Here is a 20,522-nt window from a genome sequence, read left to right on the forward strand (position 1 = left end):
GACAAGGGGTAATGGTTTTAAAATGAGACAGGAGATTCAGGTTAGATGTTAGGATGAAGTTTTTCACACAGAGGGTGGTGAGGCACTGGAACAGGTTGCCCAAGGAGGCTGTGGATGCCCCATCCCTGGAGGCATTCAAGGCCAGGCTGGATGTGGCTCTGGGCAGCCTGGTCTGCTGGTTGGCGACCCTGCACACAGCAGGGGGGTTGAAACTGGGTGATCATTGTGGTCCTTTTCAACCAGGCCATTCTATGATTCTATGACTTGTGTGTGTGTGAGTGTGTATGTGTATGAGTATGTATATCATATTTAAGTATATATACAATTTCTGGTCTCTCTCACCTGTAAAAAAAGAACTTTCAGGAAGAACTTATTCAGAAAGTTAGCACTGTTACATTTGTAGATCAGAGGGGTCTTTAATGTCTCACACTGTTATGTGAACATTCATTGTAATGTGCATTTTCCATTAGGAAATAATTGTGTCATAACCAATCACTCTGATTACCTGCAAAACACAAATCTTTTAGAAAACTCATATACGCTGATTCTGTGTGAGACTGAAGAAATTGCCATGTTCATTAGGGAAACTAAAAAGACCATATGTTTACATGTCTTGACTGCCGTACAGAAAGCAGATAATTTCAAAGTTATTCATAGTTATAAATACTAAAAATTCATAGTACTAAATGCTTTACAAAATGCTATGAAAGCTGCCCCAAAAGTAATGTCTCCTGATTTATGGCAATGGCCCATGACATCAGAGGAGGACGTTGTTGGGATTGCAGTAGAGGCTGAACCTTCCCACAAATACTCTGCTATGTTTTGTTGCTGTTTGATAGATGGCAGCAGAGGAGCCATCTGACACAATGGGATCTCACGTGGAAATGTGTGTGAAGCAGAGGTGTGTCACTGAATTCCATCATATGAAGCCAGCTAAATCCATGGCAGAGTGCAGCCCAAACACTACACTGTGGCAGTTGGTCTGTAGACCAGCATCTTTCTGCTCTAGGTACAGGCTTTTCCCTCCAAGTCATGAAGATGGTTGGGACTTAGTGAAGATAGCTGTGCACATTAGCCAAATATTTCTTCATGGATATACTTATCAACATGGGTGCACTGTGATTATTTCACACAGAGTTTTGGGATCTCTTTCAATCGTTAGTCATGGATAATATCTCTTTGGACATTATACTATCAATAACACAACATAATGGAACTGTCTTAAGCACTCTGTTCCTAAATATTGTCTACTAAACAGCTCAATTATTAAATGCATTTACAGATGTTCTTTTATCTGGTCACTTAGAATCATAGAATCACAGAATAGATCAGGTTGGAAAAGACCTTAAAGATCAAGTACAACCGCAATCTAACCATCTACCCTAATTCTAACAACCCTCTGCTAAATCATGTCCCTGAGCACCACACCCAAATAGTTTTTAAACACTCAACTACCTCCCTGTGGTACCTATTCCAGTGTTTAACCACCCTTTCTCTAAAGAAGTTTTTCCTGATATCCAACCTAAACCTTCCCTGGCACAACTTGAAGCCTTTTCTCCTTGTCCTGTCACCTGTCACCAGTGAGAAGAGACTAACCCCTCTCTTGCTGCAATCTCCAGAAGGTTTTGGAAGAGAGCAATAATGTCTTCCCTCAGTGTCCTCTTCCCCAGACTAAACAGGCCCAGTTCCTTCAGTCTCTCCCTGTAGGACATATTCTCCAAGCCCTTTACAAGGCTTGTTGCCTTTCTTCAGACCTGCTCCAGCACCTCTGTCCTTTCTGTACTGAGGTGCCCAAAACTGAACACAGTACTCATGGTGGAGCCTCACCAGTGCCGAGTACAGGGGCAGGATGACTTCCCTAGACTTGCTCACCACACCATTCCTGATACAAGCCAGGATGCCATTGGCATTCTTGGCCACCTGGGCACACTGCTGGCTCATATTCAGACAATTGTCCATCAGTACACTAAGATCCCTCTCTGTCAGGCAGCTTTCCAGCCACTCCTTGCCAAGCCTGTAGGGTTGCCTGGGGCTGTTGTGACCAAAATGTAGGACCTGACACCTGGCCCTACTAAAACTCATACAGTTAACCTTGGCCCATCAATCCAGTCTATCCAAGTCCCTCTGTAGTGCCTTTCTGCCCTCTGGCAGATCAACACTGTCTCCCAACTTGGTGTCATCTGCAAACTTACTGGGGATGCACTCAATCCCCTCATCAAGGTCATTAATAAAGATGTTAAATAGAAGTGGCCTCAGTACCAAGCCCTGGGGGACACCGCTCACAACTGGCTGCCAACTGGATTTAACTCTATTGACCACAGTTCTTTGGGCCTATCCATCCAGCCAGCGTTTCACTCAGTGGAGCACTTGCCCATACAAACCTTGCGCAGCCAGCTTCTCCGTGAGGATGTTGTGGGGGACAGTGTCGAAGGCTTTACTGAAGTCCACACTGACAGCCTCACCTTCATCCACTAATCACATCACCTTGTTATAGAACAAAATCAGGTTTGTCAAATAGGATCTACCATTCATAAACCCATGCTGACATGGGTCTGATCCCCTCGCTTACCTTTGATTGATCCATGATGGCTCCCAAGATTTTCTTACCTATGAACTTCCCTGGCACTGAGGTGAGGCTGATAGTCCTGTAGCTACCAGGATCATCTGTCTTACCCTTTTGAAGATGAGCATCACATCTGCCAGTCTCCAAATCCACCAGGACATCCCCAGTTAGCCAGAACTGTCAAAGGATAATGGAGTGTGGTTTGGCAACCACATTTGTCAACTCCCTTAGCACTCTAGTGTGCAATCCATCCAGCCCCATGGACTTACGAGCATCCAGCTTTCGGAGCAGTTCCAAAATGATCTCATCATGGATTATACATGGCCTATTCTGTTCCCCATCCTTATCTATCAGCACAAGAGGCTGTGTGCCCAGGGAGTAACAAGTCTTACTATTAACGATTGAGGCAAAGAAGGCATTAAGTACCTCAGCCTTATCGTAATCCTTGGTCACTGTGTTGCCCTTGGCATCCAACAAGGGATGGAGATTCTCCCTAGCCCCCTTCCTCCTGTTGATGTATTTATACAAATATTTATTGTTGTCCTTCACCTTAGTGACCAAATTCAGTTCTAGCTGGGCTTTGGTTTTTCTAATTTTCTCCCTACACAGCTTCATTACATACTTGTAATCATCACAAGTTCCTTGCCTGCTCTTTCAAAGACCATAAACTTTCCTTTTATTTCTGAGTTCCAGCCAAAAGTCTCTGTTCAGTCAGACTAGCCTCCTTGCCCAGTGGCTCAGCTCTCATAGATTAAACTATGAGAAGAAGAAAGCATCTTTCTTCTCATAGTTTAATCTACTTCATTTTTAGCTTGCTATGTACTAAAGAAGCAACAGTATTCTAAGTATTTCCTCTGTAGTTTTTGATGAAGAAATTGCTGAACTCTCAAAATCCCTGTGTTACCGAATCTATTCACCCTGAAATCTCCAAAGAGAGTCCAAACTTTGTGCCTGATGTTTTCCGGCTGCTGGATGCAGGCCATTGTGATTGCTCTTGCACAGTGACAATGCAGTGCTGACTCATTGAGTGCTGGCCCCAGGCAGGACAGGGGCAAAGGAGAGTGAATCACTTCTTCTGATCCTCAAGAGCAGAGACGATCTACACAGTTGGCTATATATATATATATATATTTCTCTCTGTATTGTTATGAATGTGCATTTTCAACACACAGAAAATATCCATAATCCCAGGTGCAAACCTTTGTGCATCACGGGCGTTTGTGTATCAGAGAGCCATCAGGGCACATTTTTTCTTAACCGCTTAAAATAAAACTAAACCATTACTTTTTTGGGTTGTTTTTTTTTTTTTTTTCACTAGGAGCTTGCATTTAACTGCTTTCCTTCTCCAGAGGTTATTTTGTTTTGTGTTAGGTTTTCTCTAACAGATATTTCTGCTGACAAACACATTTTTTTTTGTCCTCTAAGTATATAATAGAACACTTAGGGAAGTCAATAAGATTGGGGAAACCACTTTGACCTGTCTTTACGTAAGCCAGATCACAGTGATGTTAAATGAACTCCTTTTAATAATTCATCCCAGCAGAATCTGGTTTACTTTTAGCTAGTTCTTACAGAAGAAAAAAGGTTTTTGGCTTCTGTGCTTCATCTCGCAGAGCTGATGAATTGCTCCCAGGCTGCTGTCCAGATGCTCCTCCAAACTGAACCGCTACAGAAAATCCTCCACATCTTCCTCTCTTTTCTTCTAGACAGCCAAAGCAAAATATCTGCACACCTTATGTCAGCAGCCCTGATACAGGCAGTGATAAATCGAAAAGACAATTACCTGTGCATTTTCCCATTAAGAAAAGGAAAGCTCTTCACCTTCTGATGGACAGGATTAACTAAGCCTTCTTTCCTTGGTCACTGCTGCTGCCAGGAGATCTCGGGACCCCATGTGGTCACTGAACAGAGTAGCTGTGCTACGCATTGCAGTGTTTGGGACTGCCTAGGACAAATGGATTTTCCATGTGTTGAGTGGAAAAAATTCAGATTTGCTGATGTTGACGAGTAAAATGTGGCAAAGCAACCCAAATATAAGAGAGAGAATTAAAAGTGGTTTTCCATGGACACACAGTGGGCTCTATTCAAAGTGCACAAAATCAAAACCAAGAAGAGGGATTTGATAATATGCATTGATATATCAGCATCACCTGGAAAAGAAATGGTGTTCATTTTTTGTATCTGGGGTTGTGGAGGTAGCATGGGTTCAAGTTGTGCAGCAGCTTCCCCAAGGGCCAGGGAAGAAAGGCAGGGAGGTCTCTCTACAGAAACTTTTTGGGGGAGGATCCCAGTTGCAGAAGTCATTGCTTCTTTGCAATGTAACTCCAGGACAGGAAAGCTGCTATCTGTCCCTCAAAAGTGTTGTGGCAATTAAAAAAGAATCATAAAACATGAAAATTGGAGTAAATTTGGGTTAGTCACATGGGATATTCTCTTATATGTTCAAATGGCTTTAAAACTTTACGCAACATCCTTATTTTTATAGTCCCACTGCTCTTTTGTCTGTCAAACAGGAGCTTTTTGCCCTCTGACAGATGCTCTTTGGGTTGGCTGGGGTAAAATCCAGCTGTCGGAGAGCAGTCACATGAACACTACCTAGGGCTCAGAAATAGCCGAGAAAACAGAGGGCTTCAATAAACACTTATTTGGATTACACTTTGGCTTCAACTTGTAAGCTGCACCAGCAGGAAAAGAGAAATGGAAATGTCAGAAAAGGTTGTGACCTTTAATATGTATGAGCATTTATGGAAAGCAAAAAACAAAACACCAAAAAACGTCTAAATATGTATGCACCAGCCTGTAGCAGTGTTCTTTGCCTTTGGTAAGATGACTTCACCACAGCAGCCTGCAGCTCTGCTGTGCTATAGCGGTACCTGACCTTGGGACCCATCACTGGCAGGGCAGCCGGCAGTCACTGCTGCTGCTGCTGGTCCCCAGAGGGACCCCGGGTGCCACCAGGAGCAGATTTGCTTGGCTGCCCTCAACACCATCTATGAGCATGGAACACAGGATGCATAAACACAGTTTTGCCCTTGAGAGTGGAAAGCATTTTGACAGCACATGACAGAAAAGTGCATGTGTTTCTCCTTTAGGATCTTCTTTTCAGGTGGTTGTTCAGCTGTTTGAGGGATTACTGTTATATCTGAAGTTGTCAGATATAGCCATTGCATTTAGTTTATGAAAATACTGGAATGTCTTCTATCTCTGCTTAGGAGTGCTGTTCTGATAATAAAGAAGTTTGGAATAGAAGCATCTCAGGGTAAAAACGCACAGACCTTCTGCAAACATATGGAATACAATGCCTTTAGAAATCATGCAGTAAATTCTTGAGTAGAAAAGGAGGGATACATCTTCCAGAAGTATAGGAAGGATTTCAATTTTTAAAAAAACCCATCAACTTTGCAAGTTTTTCTCCACAGTAATATACTTTGTCATAACTATTGTCTTCAGAATTTTCTTTCTTTCTTTTTAACAAACATTTTTGTATATACACATGCACGCATTGGTTCAGTAGATGTTTCCAAAAATTCTGCAGTATTCTGAGATGTAGTTGACATCCTTCATTGTAAAACTGCAAAGGAATTCTTTTTTAATTTAAAATTGACACTTCTTCAGGCAGTGTATATTTAGGTTTGGGCCCAAGAGAATGCTGCTGGTTGCAAACATTAGATATAAAAGTTATCTGGAAGTCATTAGAATATCATAGATGCTCTTTCCAAACACAGTCATTGGGTAGCAAAACATCAGAAGATTTCTGCACATCTGGAAAAACTAGGTTGCAAAGCCAACCTAATGAAGCTGGGAAATGCCAGAATTAGATACCCTTGCAGTACTGTTGGCACTTACTCTTCTATGATTAAATGCATTATGACATAGGTTTCGACTTCTTGAGGCTATATCCTTCACCTCTCCAACTCAATCCTACTTCCATGAATGGAAAATTACTTCCTGTTTTAATTTATAGCACCTATGTTTCATGCAGAATTCACTGCTCCGTGTCCAAACTGAATGTAAAACCATAGAGGTTTCATGATTTTCATTTGATTTCACGAATGCTATCACCAGTGTCCAAGCACCCCCCCAAACATCTCCGAGTTTCTTTGCATGAGAGTGTGGTGAGATGAAGTAGCAATTACCCAAACCCTTTATCACAGCAAAGGAAGACGAAGGCCAAACTTTCAACTGATTTTTCAGAGCCCACATATGAACAAATTTGGAGAGCCTAAAGCTAGAAGCTTCCCCTCAATGCCTTATAAGATGTGCAAATGAGGAACCAGAGAAATAAGATTTCTTCTTCTTCTACTTCCAAATGTGGAAGTATTCATCTTTTTCCTGAGGTTCAGGATTGGTGCTCTGCTACTACTAATAAAGAAGAAATCTGGTCCTTGCACACAAGCTCTCCATGTGCAGTTCTTCTCCCCAGTAAATCACAGAACAATTTAGATCTGGGGAGTTATCCTGCACCTGCTCAGAGTGGGGCCAAGCTCAGATGTCTCAGGGCTTGCCCTCTTGAATTTGGAGTACCTCCAGGGATGGAAACCCCACCGCCTCTCTGGGCAACCTGCCACCAAGCTTGGTGGAGATGAACAAAGCCCTGAATTAAAACACTGAGTGACCTTGAAGAAAATACATGATCCCTGAAGCCTTCCCTTCCTCATAGATACAGTGTGGGGGGGATAAAGCAATCAAGCTTCAGAGGCATTTGGTTACACTCCTGATGTATGCTGTAGATGTGCCAATGAAAAACTATACCAGCAGATTTCTCCTTATAAGACATACAGTTCCTAGTTGCCTAGTGTCAGAAATGTTGCTGTACTCTATTTAGAGACGAGAGTCCTATTTTCTAGGTATAAAATTAAATGAAAAGTTCACAGACATCTGAACATAGTGCTTTGCCATCTTTGAGGTGACATCATGTCCCCATCAGAGCCACAATAATATTTGACACTGCCACTGTTTCTAAATGCTGAAGTTTTCAATTTTGATTAAAGCTGCAAAAAGAACTGTGCTGTCAAGCATCATCTTGATGCATCAGCAGCACATAGCATGTCTACAAGGCAAGACCTGATGAATTTCAAATTGTGGCAATTTTTGCCAAGGTGTTAGCTCTTGTTCTTTGCCATTTTTCATCCCTGAAAAATGCTGCCATTTGCTTTCTTTATTACAAGCTTATTTGCCTGCTTCTCTTAGCCTAACCCTCTCCCAGTGGTGGACTATATCATGCTTTCCACACACCCTAAGCTTGCTGACAAGTTCAGGCCCATCAGCATCAGCTGGTTTCTCATTAACCTAGAGGATAAAATTCCCAGCCTCCTTCAGGCCCGGCATGCAGAGATACACAAGTGCTACGCAGGGACACAAACCAAAGTGCTAGGTATGGGATTTTAATCCTGAGCTCAGTATTGAGTCTCAATGTCTGTCCAGCTGCTCCCTTCTTCAGAAAATGCAGCATGGATAAAGCATGATAATCCTTGGATGTGACCCAGAATTCTTTGTGTATTCAGATAATGGCAGAATGTTGAAAATGCCATTATTTTGCTCCCAGGGCAAAAAAAGAGAAACATGCAGCTTACCAAGAAAACAGAAAGTCTGAAACTTGACTTTTCCTATTTTATGAAGGAAAAAAACGAACAGTCCAAATGTGTTCTTTCTGTTTCCAGCCTGTTTTGAGGTAGAGGGTGGTATCAACTGCTTCCTGACAAATGAGGAAGACTACCAACGTCACCTAAAGGGTGAGGATCTGTTCTGGTGTCTGGGAGGAGCCTTCTGAAGCTCCTACCTAGAAGCTGAATCATAGAATCTCAGAATCATAGAAGTGCAGAATGGATAAGGTTGGAAAGGATCTCAAAGCCCACCCAGCCCCAACCCGCTGCCATGGGCCCCACCAGCTCAGGCTGCACAGGGCCCCATCCGACCTGGCCTTGAGCACCTCCAGGTATGGGCACCACAGTAACACCTTTTAGGATGATGCAGCAAATACACTTCCTAGGCATCTCCTGGTTGTAGGACTGCCTGGAAAGTGGTGGCCTGCACTGTTGAGAGGTGTGCAGGGAAATCCTCTTACAACACTGATGACAGCTGGCTCTGAAATGCCAGACTGACCAGAAAGGACCCTCAACCCTTCTCCAATGCCCCTGTTTGGGTTGGCAATACACACATGCCCCAGGAAGAGCCAAGAGAGGCCCAAACATAGCCCTGCCCTGCACTCTGCTAGTTGTGTGAGCAACCCCTTGCTCACTAGTTTTGCTCCAGCTACTAAATTCCTAGTCTCCCACATGTCCAGGCTGCCCTGAAAGGAGTTTCACCCCCTCCTTCAAGTTGTATCTTGGCTGTCTTTGAAGTAATGGGAAAGCCTCAGAATTATTTTTAACAGGTCTCATCAGCTGCATTCTGCTAATGCCGGGCCGCTCCACCCGCAGTGATGCTGCTTAGAAGTACTGGAAAGGGTTCACCTTCAAGGATGATGATTTAATTAGAAGTGCAAAGAGCTATGGCCCAGTGTGTCAGAGACTAATGGAGGAGCTTTTCTGCTCAGTGGAGAGCAGCTTGCCAGTGCAGCCATTCATTTCTTTAGGCATATGATGACACACAGCTGAAGCTGTTAACGTTTAAAAAGAAAAAAAAACAAAACCCAACTTATTAGAGTCCAGACAAGGATACTGCAATAAAATAAACAGCTTTTGGTGCTTAATCTGTTTGTATGTAGGTTCAGGTGTGATTATGTACTCTGCCACCAACTGTAATTAAGCTTTCTCTTTTCTCCCGACCTTGGGGCTTAAATGTAATTTGTTCTATAGGTAAGACTGGTATGAGCTCAGTGTTTTAATGTTCAAATTGATTTAGGTTACATTCAATTAAAATTTTCTCATGGAGGCATATAATTTTACTATTACTAATGTCGGAGCAATTACCCAGAGGTGAAGAAGCTGACACAGAGCAGAGCCTTACAGCTCTCAAATACTTTCCTTCACAAAAAAAGTATCACTGTCAGGTGCTTTGGGGATAGAATAATTCACCTCCAAAACAGTCCCAGTATCTGGGTTTCCCAGATGCATGGGAGGTAGCAGTTTGATGTTGTTCATCAGCATAGTGATGTGCGAGGGCACGGATCGGCTCTTGCACCCATGGGTGGGAGGTGCTGCTAGGCAGCAGGGATTAAAGGAAGGGGAAAAATATCCCTAATGTGAATGAAGCTGCATCGAGAGTCTATTTTTAAGCTCTCCATTCACCTGACTCACTTTAGGGAATGCTGCATCATTAGGACCATCCACAGCAAGGCTTTGGATGATGGAAGATCTGTCACAACACATGGGTCAATGCATGCTTTGTATTTCCAAGTCCCCAGATGCAACGCTGCCTTCACTCCCTACTCCCCCCAAAGCCTCCACTGCACTAAAAATAGCACCAGAACCAAATTTCCTATTACACTGTTGAATCAAGTGAATTTTGTCATCTCACAATGACTGGCACTGTTAAAAAATCATACTGGAAGAATTTTAGAGATAGTTTAATAGAACTTGAGCAATATTCCCTAATGATATTACTGTATCAGTTTTGGTGATGTGTTTCTTTAATGACTGCATTTCTTTGTGTTTTTAATCTTGTTTCTGTGTTGTGTTGTGGATTTCCCTGCTCTCTCACCATTGTGTGATGTCCTTTTATGAGACATCTATCTTACCTGTTTTCAGTTGAGAGTCTAAAGGTCTGAACAGCGTTGTTTTTTCTTTACATTTTCTCACAGAGACTCAGATAATGAAAATCTGACAGATTCAGACTAAGACCTGTAAGTTCCAGAATTTATCTCAAAGTAAAATTATTTATTTCCATACTCAAAGAAATTGTCTTTGGCACAACACTTCCATGAGTGAAGTTAGGGATCGTTCTCTTTCAAGCTCAGTCCCAGAGATTTCAAAATCTTAACTTCTGTCAATATTTCCCTAGAAGTTCCATTTGTTTCCAGTCCAGCAATGCCAGAACAAGTACCTGTCACATCCTTCCTACTGAAAACCATAGAAAGCACATCCTACAGAGACAAGTATGCATTTAAATCCCAACTACTGTCACTGGAGAAGAAGCTGCCACTTCTTGGTGTGACTGTGTCAGGTTGGTTCCAGATGTGAATTCTTGCTGGCGAATCTACATTGATATTTATATTTATACCTGGACAGGAGTTGAGATCCCCTTGCCCTTGGAATGCTCATGAAAGCCCAGAGAAAGTTAATGGTGCAAAACACTCTCTTTTCCCTGTTGTATCCCTGTGGCTGGCCACGAGAGCCCATTAGGCAGCTGCTGTGACATAAAATAACCTGACTAACACTAAGAGCACGAAGGAGGTGTCCGAACTGTATTGTTTATTTTGCTCTTTCCATTTATTTATTTATTTATCTTTATTTTAAGAGAACTCCATTACTTCCCCTGCTAATATTCTTGGCTCCATTCATTTTAAAGCCTGAGTAGCTGGGTTAGCATTTTAAGCAGCTGAGCATCTAGGCGAGCATTTATGAACAAGCTTTGTTTCAGCTCTCATGAGACCCTACCTGGATTACTGCATTCAGATCTGGAGCCCCCAGCACTAGAAGGACATGGAGCTGTTGGAGCAGGTCCAGATGAAGGCCATGAACATGGTCAGAGGACTGGAGCACCTTCCCTACAAGGACAGGCTGAGAGAGCTGGGGCTCTTATCCTGGAGAAGGGAAGGCTCCGGAGAGAGATTATTGCAGCCTTCCAGTACCTGAAGGTGCCTACAGGAAAGCTGGGGAGGGACTTTTTATAAGGGCATGTAGTGACAGGACGAGGGGAAATGGTTTTGAACTGACACAGGGTGGTTTCAGTCTAGGAAGAAATTTTCTCCTGTGAGGGTGTTGCGAGACTTGAACAGGCTGTGCAGCAAGCTAGCCAAGCACCTCTGCTTCCCACTAGAAGCATTTATCTGCTGGTGCTAGCAAAGAGCTGTTTGCCCTATAGCCCCCCCTGCCATCCATAGGAAGAAGCAAGGTGTCTGCACACACTGCTATGACTCTCACCTGGAGGAAGACAAGTGCCCACACTTTTCAGCCAAGATAGGTTAATAACATGCTGGAGGAGTTTGCCTTTCCAGATATCCCCTTTATTCCACCTATTCAATGTCCATACCTTAAGAAAAACAACAACAACAAAAACCAAACTCAGCCAACCAATCAGCCAATCAAAAAATCCCTTCATATATATCCAGCTGTGCAGGAAAAAGTCTTTTGAGATTTCAGAATAGAAAATATCTAATGGAATCACAGATTCATAGAATGGCTTGGAATAGAAGGGACTGTAAAGATCACCCAGTTCCACACACACTAGATCAGGTTGTTCAGGGCTCCATCCAACCTGATCTTGAATGCCTCCAGGGATGGGGTATCCACCATGTCAAAGGCCTTGCACAGCTCCAGGTAGATGACATGGTTGCCCTTCCTTTGCCCACCAATGCTATCACTCCATCATAAAAGGCCACCAGATTGGTCAGGCATGATCTGTACTTCATGAAGCCATGCTGGCTGTCTTGGATCACCTCCCAGGTTTTTTGTATTTATCCCTGCTTACTTAAACCAAGGAACTAGGCACAAACTTCTTATTGTCATTTACCAGCTGTGAGCTGGAGCTGGACATCATCTGGCACCTGACTGGGAAAGTGGGAAACCTACTTGCACAAACCTCCTCTTCACTCTCCAGTTGTCCCAGCTAGTGTCCATGGCTGGTTTTGGCTTTTGATAGTACTTGGTTTAATTATACCTCAACTTGCCTATAAATCCTAACTCCTCTTAGCTACCTACAGTAACCCCGCTATAGATCTCACTTGGTTAAAAAAATAAACTATCAAAGGACAAACTTTTAAATGTTCACTACTGTCTTTGGGTGGGAATAGGAAAAACAAGCTCATACCTAAAAACAAGGAGAGGGAATAACTGCACTGGGTTTAATGTAATTGTGTTAATGAGAAAATTGAAGTTAAACAGTTAAGGGAATAAAGAGGAATAAAAGGGTTCTTACAAAAGGCAAGAGTGAGGGAGTTGCTAATTCATTTGAGACAAAAAGGACAAGTTAATTAGTATCTGTGAATCACTGAAGGGTTAGCTAAGGTTGAGACACAGGGAAAAGTATAACGTAAAAAAGAGTTGGTCTCTCTAAGGAGGTGTGATTTTTAGTAGACAGAAGGCAGGGAAGAATTTTAGCTCTTAATTTCATTCTTTGAAGTAGTTTGCAGGTCTCCTCTCACCCTCAGGACTAAGAGAGGATCACAGTTATACGCAGGATGTGCTTTCCTTGATGGTCTTGTACATTAGTGCTTGTCTTTTGAGATCTCAAGCTCTTGCAAAATGTGTTTGTTGTTGTTGTTGCTGTTTTTTTCCCATTTCCACATATATTTTCCAAGAGGGCATTTAATGTGACAGATGTGTATTATATATGATGGGATGTAGACATATAAGATCTGTGGATTTTGATTGTTATGTTACAGACAAGTCTTTAAAATGGTACTGGCAGAGGAGCATCAGTGCATTTTCTCTTATCTTGTCCCTATAAAACAACACATACTGCAAAGAGGGGACTGTTCCCAGCTATATTGATCTGGGACGACAGATTTCTCCTACCTCCAAACCCTGCCTTGATGAGAGCAGGACAGGCATTCCTTTCAAGCTCCTCTTACACATTTAACTAGCTCTACAGCTCCAGCACTCTTTTGAAAATTAAGAGCCAATAAAGCCCCAAATCCAAGGGGACCATGTGTGTGTTTAACCAATTTTAACCAGTTGTGGACCTGCCATCAAATTATTTGAACATGGGGCCCCCAAAAGTGCTTTCACTGCATAGCAGGCATCTTTCACACAAATGAGGAGAAAGCCTTGTTAAAACAAAGAAAGTTAGCACTTAAATGTAAATTTAGGAGAATACTGAGGGGCAAGAAGGATCCTGGAATGGATGGTGAAAATGTCCTGAGATGCAAATCCTGAACAGTACAAAGAAAATCAGCTTTTGTATGTAAACGCAGTAGTGATGCCCCAGTCAGCTCAAGCTGAGTACACTGGAAATACTGTTGTGGGAATTAAAAAGAGTTGGATTGACTAAAAATCACATCTCCAATGAAAAAAAGTTTTTTTGTGTGAAATTTTCTACTGGATATAATAAAATAAATGTATCTCTGTATGCCTAAATTAGGTTCTTATTAAGAAAACTTTTCTCTATGAAAAAAAAATCAGCAAAGCTAATAAATAAGCTCATCTTTTTTAAACACGTATTTTTTTTCATACTATCTGTAAATACTCTGTGGCCAATCTTTGCATCTTTAAAATTATTCTTTACAGAAGCAAAAGTGGGTGGTTTGGTTGTTGTTGTTATTGTTCTTTTTTATTATTTTTTAAAAATGTGTTTTAACAACATATTGGTAAAATAGACCAGAAGGGAAATGCTTATTTAGTTGAGCGAGATCTCAGCTCTTCTTGGTATTCTACAATAAGTACATACCTCAAGGACATCTTCATATGGCTTCTTCTGTAGAACTTTCCAGAAATTTAGTGCTTAGGCTTGACAGAGCTAAGGATGGAAATGCAACTTGATTCATTTCAAGACACTTAAGAACTCTGCTAAGTTAGTGCCATTATAGCAACATAATTGCAATAATAATAGCAATGAAACAATTATACATAACTGCATTTTTCTATTTTAAAACAACTTGAAAGGAGCATGGTGCAGAAATGTTTGAATTAGCGGTGCCCACACTGTCAGCAGCCTGGGAAATTGCATGAGTTTCTCAGCATGCTCAAGCTAAATGAGTTTTTACTGCTTTCAGATCCTGGTTAATATTTCCAACCAGCACTGAGCAGTGTGAGCATGAAGGATCACTAATTGGGGATGCCCTACACCATGTTTTCTTGATCAGGACACAAAAAGGTAGCCAGAACACACTCAAGGAGGCACTTAGCAAGACAGCTCCAACACTGTGTTAAAATGAATATTCAATCATTTATACGTACTATGTAGAATTACTTCTCATGTAATCAAAAGACACAATAAAGTAATATGAGCTGACAGCTTCACCATAAAATGATTTTCTTCCTCTAGAGAAAGGCATGTTGGTCTTCAAACTGGAATAACATTTTCCTCCCTTTTCTCCTATTACTGGAAAAGCTGCAAATTTTTGCCAGTCTTTACGTAAGCAACTCACTTCTGTGTGCACTGCTCCCAAATGAACTAAAGAACCAACCCTGGGGAATAAGTCAAGTAACAGCAACACATTTCTTCTCATCCAGAATACAGTGAAACCCAACAAAAGCCTTCTGGCTTCAGATGAAGGCAATGCAGCATCTAGGTAAGTCTGATGGGGAAGAAGTTGCACTGTCCCTATCCTGGCTCTCTGCCCTGTTAGCAAAAAAGCTTTAGGAGAGTGAATCCAATTACTTTTTTTCTGAGAGGCATTACTCCACTTTTCTTTTCTGACCAAAGTGCAAGAATACATATTTTAGAAGACAGTAATGAAATGCTTAGGGAAAACCAACGCTTAGGAAACACAAGTATAGCAGAAGGCAATGGAAGCAGACATCACAAATAAAGGCAGAAGACCCTTTTATTTCGCATAGACAAAATGCAAAGAGTGTCTCATTAAATTAATATTAAAAAAAAAAGCAAAACAAAACCAGTCCCCTCACTCCACAGACATCACTCATCCTAATTAACAACAAAAAAAAGAACAATCAAGGACCCATTTTCTAATTAAAAAAAAAGTGCAAAACATGACAAAAGACTTTTTGTTTTCCCAAATCAATGCTCCTGCTGAATTCACAAATAGGGTGATTTTTTTTTTTTTTAGTGATTTTTTTTTTCCCTTTTTAATCTTGTTCGATGGAACTTCCAGTTAAAATGTTTAAGTTGAGTCTCCATGCACTTCGTAGAAAATCAGTAAAAACACAAATGCTTGTGAAGATCAGAAAACTGGACTCTTTTACCCAAAAATTCAGATGCCCAGTCAGATGAAGGTCACACTCAGACAGAAAAAAAGCAAGAGAGTCTTTGCACTGTCTGTTGCTCATATTATTAATTTTTTTTTCTTTTTTTGTCAAATATTTTGGCAATCTTCTTCTTTAATTATAAATATTGGAATTCAATAAAAAAAAGGTAGCTTTCATTGGATTTTTTTTTTCATTGTAAATATTTACAGCCACTGTCCAGCCATGCTCTTTTTGTTATACCAGGGTGTACGATTTTGCGTAGGGGTTGTTTCCTTTCAAGTGGCCCCGGGAGTCCAGCAGGGATTCTTGAGAGCTGCTCATTTTGGCAGCCTGTCCTAGCTCAGCTCCTTCTCGCTGAGGTAAAGTTGCCACAGCACCGGGTTGCCATGACTGAGCTTCTCTCGTGGAGGACGCCTCCATGGGGATTGGCTCCAGGACAGTGGGGCGCTTCAAGGTTCGGCTTTTCTGTGGCTCCAAGCAGGCTTGCCCCAAACCCAGGTCTCTGTTTGTGCCTTGCACACCGCGGTTCAATAAAAAGTCCATCCGAAGGTACGGTGGCAAATGCACAAGATCACCTGGGGAGGCAAAAAGGAGAAATACATGCTTACTTACAGCCCATGCCCTTGCTGGGGGTTTCAGGTGGGTGGGTTTGGTCAACTCAGCAGAGAATCTGTAACCGCCCCGGCTGCAGCACTGACGATTATAACAATAATACATCATCTCAGATACATTTCTCAGATGTAACTATGTTGTGTTCTTATGCAGTCAATGGCAATGGACCAACCAGCTACTTGGGCAGCTCCCTCAGAATGTTTAGCTCATATTTCTTATCTTGAAATAATGACTGTAGTGAGAAGTGCAATGTATTTTATGTACTCTCAAGGCACGAAGAAGATAAATCAAAAAAAGCCAGTTGTTTTTCTCAAAATCCTAAAACAAAAGATCTCAGTCTTCACTTGTCAAAACCTGAATAATGTGAATGGCTGGGAGAGTTCCATGCCTTATTTTTCATTTTGAATGGAAACCTCCATGATTAGAATCAATGACTTCCAATCTAGAATCATTTAAAATCAATGCAAGAAAGTTAAGGTTACAGATTTATAGATAATTCTGAATAAAAGTACTCCTGTCCTAAATATAACAATATTTTCCTGCCATCTATCATCGTTTTTAAGCCACAATGATTTTCCACTATTAACAGTCCCGTGGTCAGCAATATGCTGCTGTTCTGTGGCAACAAAATGCACCGCAACTGGCATCCTCGCTCTGGTATTACCCTTCTTCCTTTCTGTTCCCTTTTGCCAAGTAAAGTCTTGACAATACTCATGTGGACATACTTGTGTTGACATGAAATACATGCAGGAAATAGCCTTTTCAGTACTCCTTGTTTATTATTTTCCCTGATTCATGAGCATTTCTATTTGTGTGTGTTGATGGCTCAGTCCAGAGGATCTGCCTTTGCAAAGCTGCTGAGTTTCAGTAGGTGCCTTGGCCCTGCTATCCGGAATTAAGCAGACGTAAGCACTACCTTCCATTTATCTGTACATCTACGTGACCTGCTACAGAAATCAGATTGACTTATTTATTCTCCCTTTGCCTGTTAGGTATTCATGAAATTGCTTCAAGGAAATGAGGGGCAATCAGATATATAACGACATTAACTTCTAAAAATATTTGATGGTGTAACCTCACATGTTTGTATAAAAAAAGCGCTGTTACAGGCACAGTCAAAAACAGCATTTTTGCTTCTTTACAGACCTCTGCAGGTATATCTCTTCCTTCTTATGGCTGGTATCAACACCATATTATCCACAGATGGGATGCAGCCTGAATGTTTAAAGCAGAAGTCTCTTGGTCCTACCACTTCTTTGTCTACGTGAGCTATTTACGGCCATAGAAATCAAGGCTGACCTGTGCCAGTGGCATAAACAGTAGACCAGAGAAGCACTTATTTGTAATAAAACAAGCTATAAAAATTTCATTTTTCCTAACCAAGGTAAAAGCTGCTCAGTGCTCTAAAATAAAACAAGTCCTTTACTGCAATTCGTACCCGAAAGACTAACAGCATCTGTTCAACCCAAGATTTCAGGTCACAGACCAAGAATTGCTGAGAAGCTACATTTGGACAGAACCACTCTATATTCCTATAGAAATGCCCCAGGCACTGTCTGACACCATATGCTTTGTTCTAGTTGCACCTCCCGCACAGACGCACAGGGTGCATCTGCGGTGGTGTAGAGTGTTTAACCCCTACGAACATATGCATATCTCAAGGTTAGGCTGACAACAGCAACATTTATGTAAGGTTGGAGAGAGAGGGGGAGGCTTGTACACATCATCACACATATTACCACTTGAAAAATGGACTGTGGCAGAGTTAATTAGCTTTACTCGTTTGCCTTATTTTCTCATAGTACCTCCCATGCCAAACACATCAGGCATATGAGAGCTGGTTCAGCTGAGACAGCAGCGTGCCTGACTCTGAGGTGAAGTACGTCAGGACATGGACAGCCATTTCTGTAGCTTAACATATCACTGTTTCTTGAAAGCAGTGGGTAGGCACAGACTATTAAAAGGGATGAGTGTTGAACCTTACAGAGATGAAGGCTGGTTTTCAAGCTGCTGTCTAGACATTTCTCACATGAAATTGAGAGCCTTGGGTTATATAAAAAAGACCTGTTTTACTTTCCCCTCCATAAATCCACACAAGAAGACATAATCAATAATCTGTGTAAACAATATGCAGTCACTTTTCTGTGATTTTTTAAATGACTTGCAGCAACGTTTCAACAGGACTGTAGTAATGAGAACTGGAGAGTGGAACTTCTTCTGTGGAGCTAGAAATGCAGTGCACAATATCCAACACTTGCTTAAACTGTGCACTAATTATTTGATGTGCTGTACACTTTTTTATATCATAAGAAGTGCTCTTTAGAATCTGCAAGAAACATCTTTCCCTGCAACTTCCTACACAATAAATCTTCAAAAACCACTGCAAAAGAAAAAAAAAAAAAAAAAAAGATAATGTAACTTCTTTTCCTAGGATTGAAAGGGTATCACAGTATGAAACCAGCCTTTGATTTATAAGAACTAGCATATTTCTGACTTCAAAACATTGTCTTTGAACTGCAACCACACTTTTGGCATTCCTACATCAATTCAGAAGGTATTTTAAAGAAGATTAAAAGACACTTGCCGTATGGGTTTACTTGGAGATATTTTGGTTGTTGTCCTCCTGTAGACATTTTTGGTTTCTTACTAATCAGCTGAATGATACATTTTTTCAGGCAAAACATTATGAAGTTTCAGGATGGTTCACTGCCTTTGATGCTCTAATTACCTCTTCTCAGCGGTGTGTGCGCCTTATTAGTAATGAAAGCAAACCTTTCAAGTGCGTGAGCACTACAAATGAGCGTGTTTAATAATTCATGCGCTTTGGCTTTAATTAGCACAAAAGTCATTCAAAACCCATAGTTTTAAGATGCACTTTTTAAAAAAGGGAAGCTTGCTATATTTAGAAACTCAAGAGTTTGTACACAAATAACAAGCATCCAATCAAATCCAAATGTGGCAACTTAAACCAAAGCTACCTCCATGTGTTTTTTTGTTGGTTTTTTTTTTTGGTCAGCCCTCTAATGAATTATTTAGTACAGTACATTGAAGAAAATGTTACCTTCAATAAACATTTGTAAATAAATATCAAAAATCCCCTACCACATATAGCAGAAACAACTGAATTTACCAGAAAGGGAGTAGTTTCTCAGTTAATGGAGCATTGAGCAAAAACAGTGTACTTTTATTTCAGTACAACAAAGCTGATACAAGAAGTTTGGAAAAAAACCCACACAATATGTATTTTTATCCTCTTCTAGAGGTCAGCATCAGGTACAGGGAGGCTTGGGTTGAATTTCACATGAAGAAAAAATACCACTGCTTATCTTTTCTGTGATTTTATTCAAGATAGCTTTCTTGTTCGCAGAACTAAACCACACTGCCATGTACTCTTTTCTCCCTGAAGATTTACCTCATTCTTTCAAATGCCAGAGAATTTGCATGTATTTTTGCTTTCATCTGCTCCAGAAAAATCTAAAGAACTATGCTATATTGGATCCAGAGATCATCACAGAGTGTAAAAAATATACTTTTAACAAGCTATCATGTGATAGTTATATGCATTTGATCATGAATCATAACTTCTACTAAAGCAAAGGCAATTTTTCTTCACAATGCTACAGCACAAATCTCTTCAGTGCCGATGACTGATGAGTTTCAAGATTTGATTGCCATGTGAAAGAAATTCTACCTCACTTGCAAATTATTTTAGGAAAGTTTATAATGTATAATGTATAATGACTGCTAACTGTGACAGGATATTTTAGTCAACAAAGGTAAGAATAAGGTCAGGTGAACGGGGTGCTCACATGACTCTTATTTGAAGAAGGGAGTGGGTACAAAAGCTCTTACAGATCTCATAGGATCAGAGGGTATGCCAGAACTGAACCTGTATAGCTCAGTCAGCAGGGAAAAACCACCTCACTAATGCAGTTATTTTGACTTGGGAGGCTTCCTTCCATTGTGCAATGCTGTAGGAGTGTGCGAAGAGCTGAAGTGCTGGGCATTGTTTGCCTTGCCCTGTGTTTGTAAGAAAGAGCTGATGGGATTATTGTGTTCTCATGTGAAAGGAAGCAAAGGAGACAGAGCTGCTGACAGCTCGCTCTAAGTTCAGGTTTATGCTGATTAAAAAGTCGAGGGGGCTTCCCAGCTCTCTAGCACAGCAAATAAATCAGTGGAGCCTTTGCTGATGCTCACAAGCTGGCTGCTGATGCTCACAGGCTGTTTTTCAGGAAAAGACTGCCCTTAGGAAAAGTGCATACTGTAAATGAGGAGAGACTGGAAAGTTTGCTAGACAAAGGTGAGAGGCTTTATGAAGAGAAATAGCACAAGCTATGTTTGGAGTCTTTGCCATTTCAAAACTTGGCACACCATTAAAG

General features: G+C 41.2%; 1 protein-coding gene across 4 annotated transcripts in view; it reads right to left on the reverse strand.

Annotated features, from left to right (window-relative positions):
- Positions 1-15,069: 15,069 nt before the first annotated feature.
- Positions 15,070-20,522, reverse strand: part of DSCAM (DS cell adhesion molecule) — a 461,629-nt gene continuing 456,176 nt past the window's right edge. For all 4 annotated transcript variants that reach the window (XM_048966682.1, XM_048966667.1, XM_048966692.1 and 1 more), the window contains one exon: positions 15,070-16,106. In XM_048966682.1, the coding sequence (XP_048822639.1) occupies positions 15,766-16,106 (341 nt within the window). In that variant the 3' untranslated portion in view covers positions 15,070-15,765. The remainder of the gene's footprint in view (positions 16,107-20,522) is intronic.

Source organism: Lagopus muta, chromosome 1 (assembly GCF_023343835.1).
Source record: "Lagopus muta isolate bLagMut1 chromosome 1, bLagMut1 primary, whole genome shotgun sequence".
Lineage (NCBI taxonomy): Eukaryota > Metazoa > Chordata > Aves > Galliformes > Phasianidae > Lagopus > Lagopus muta.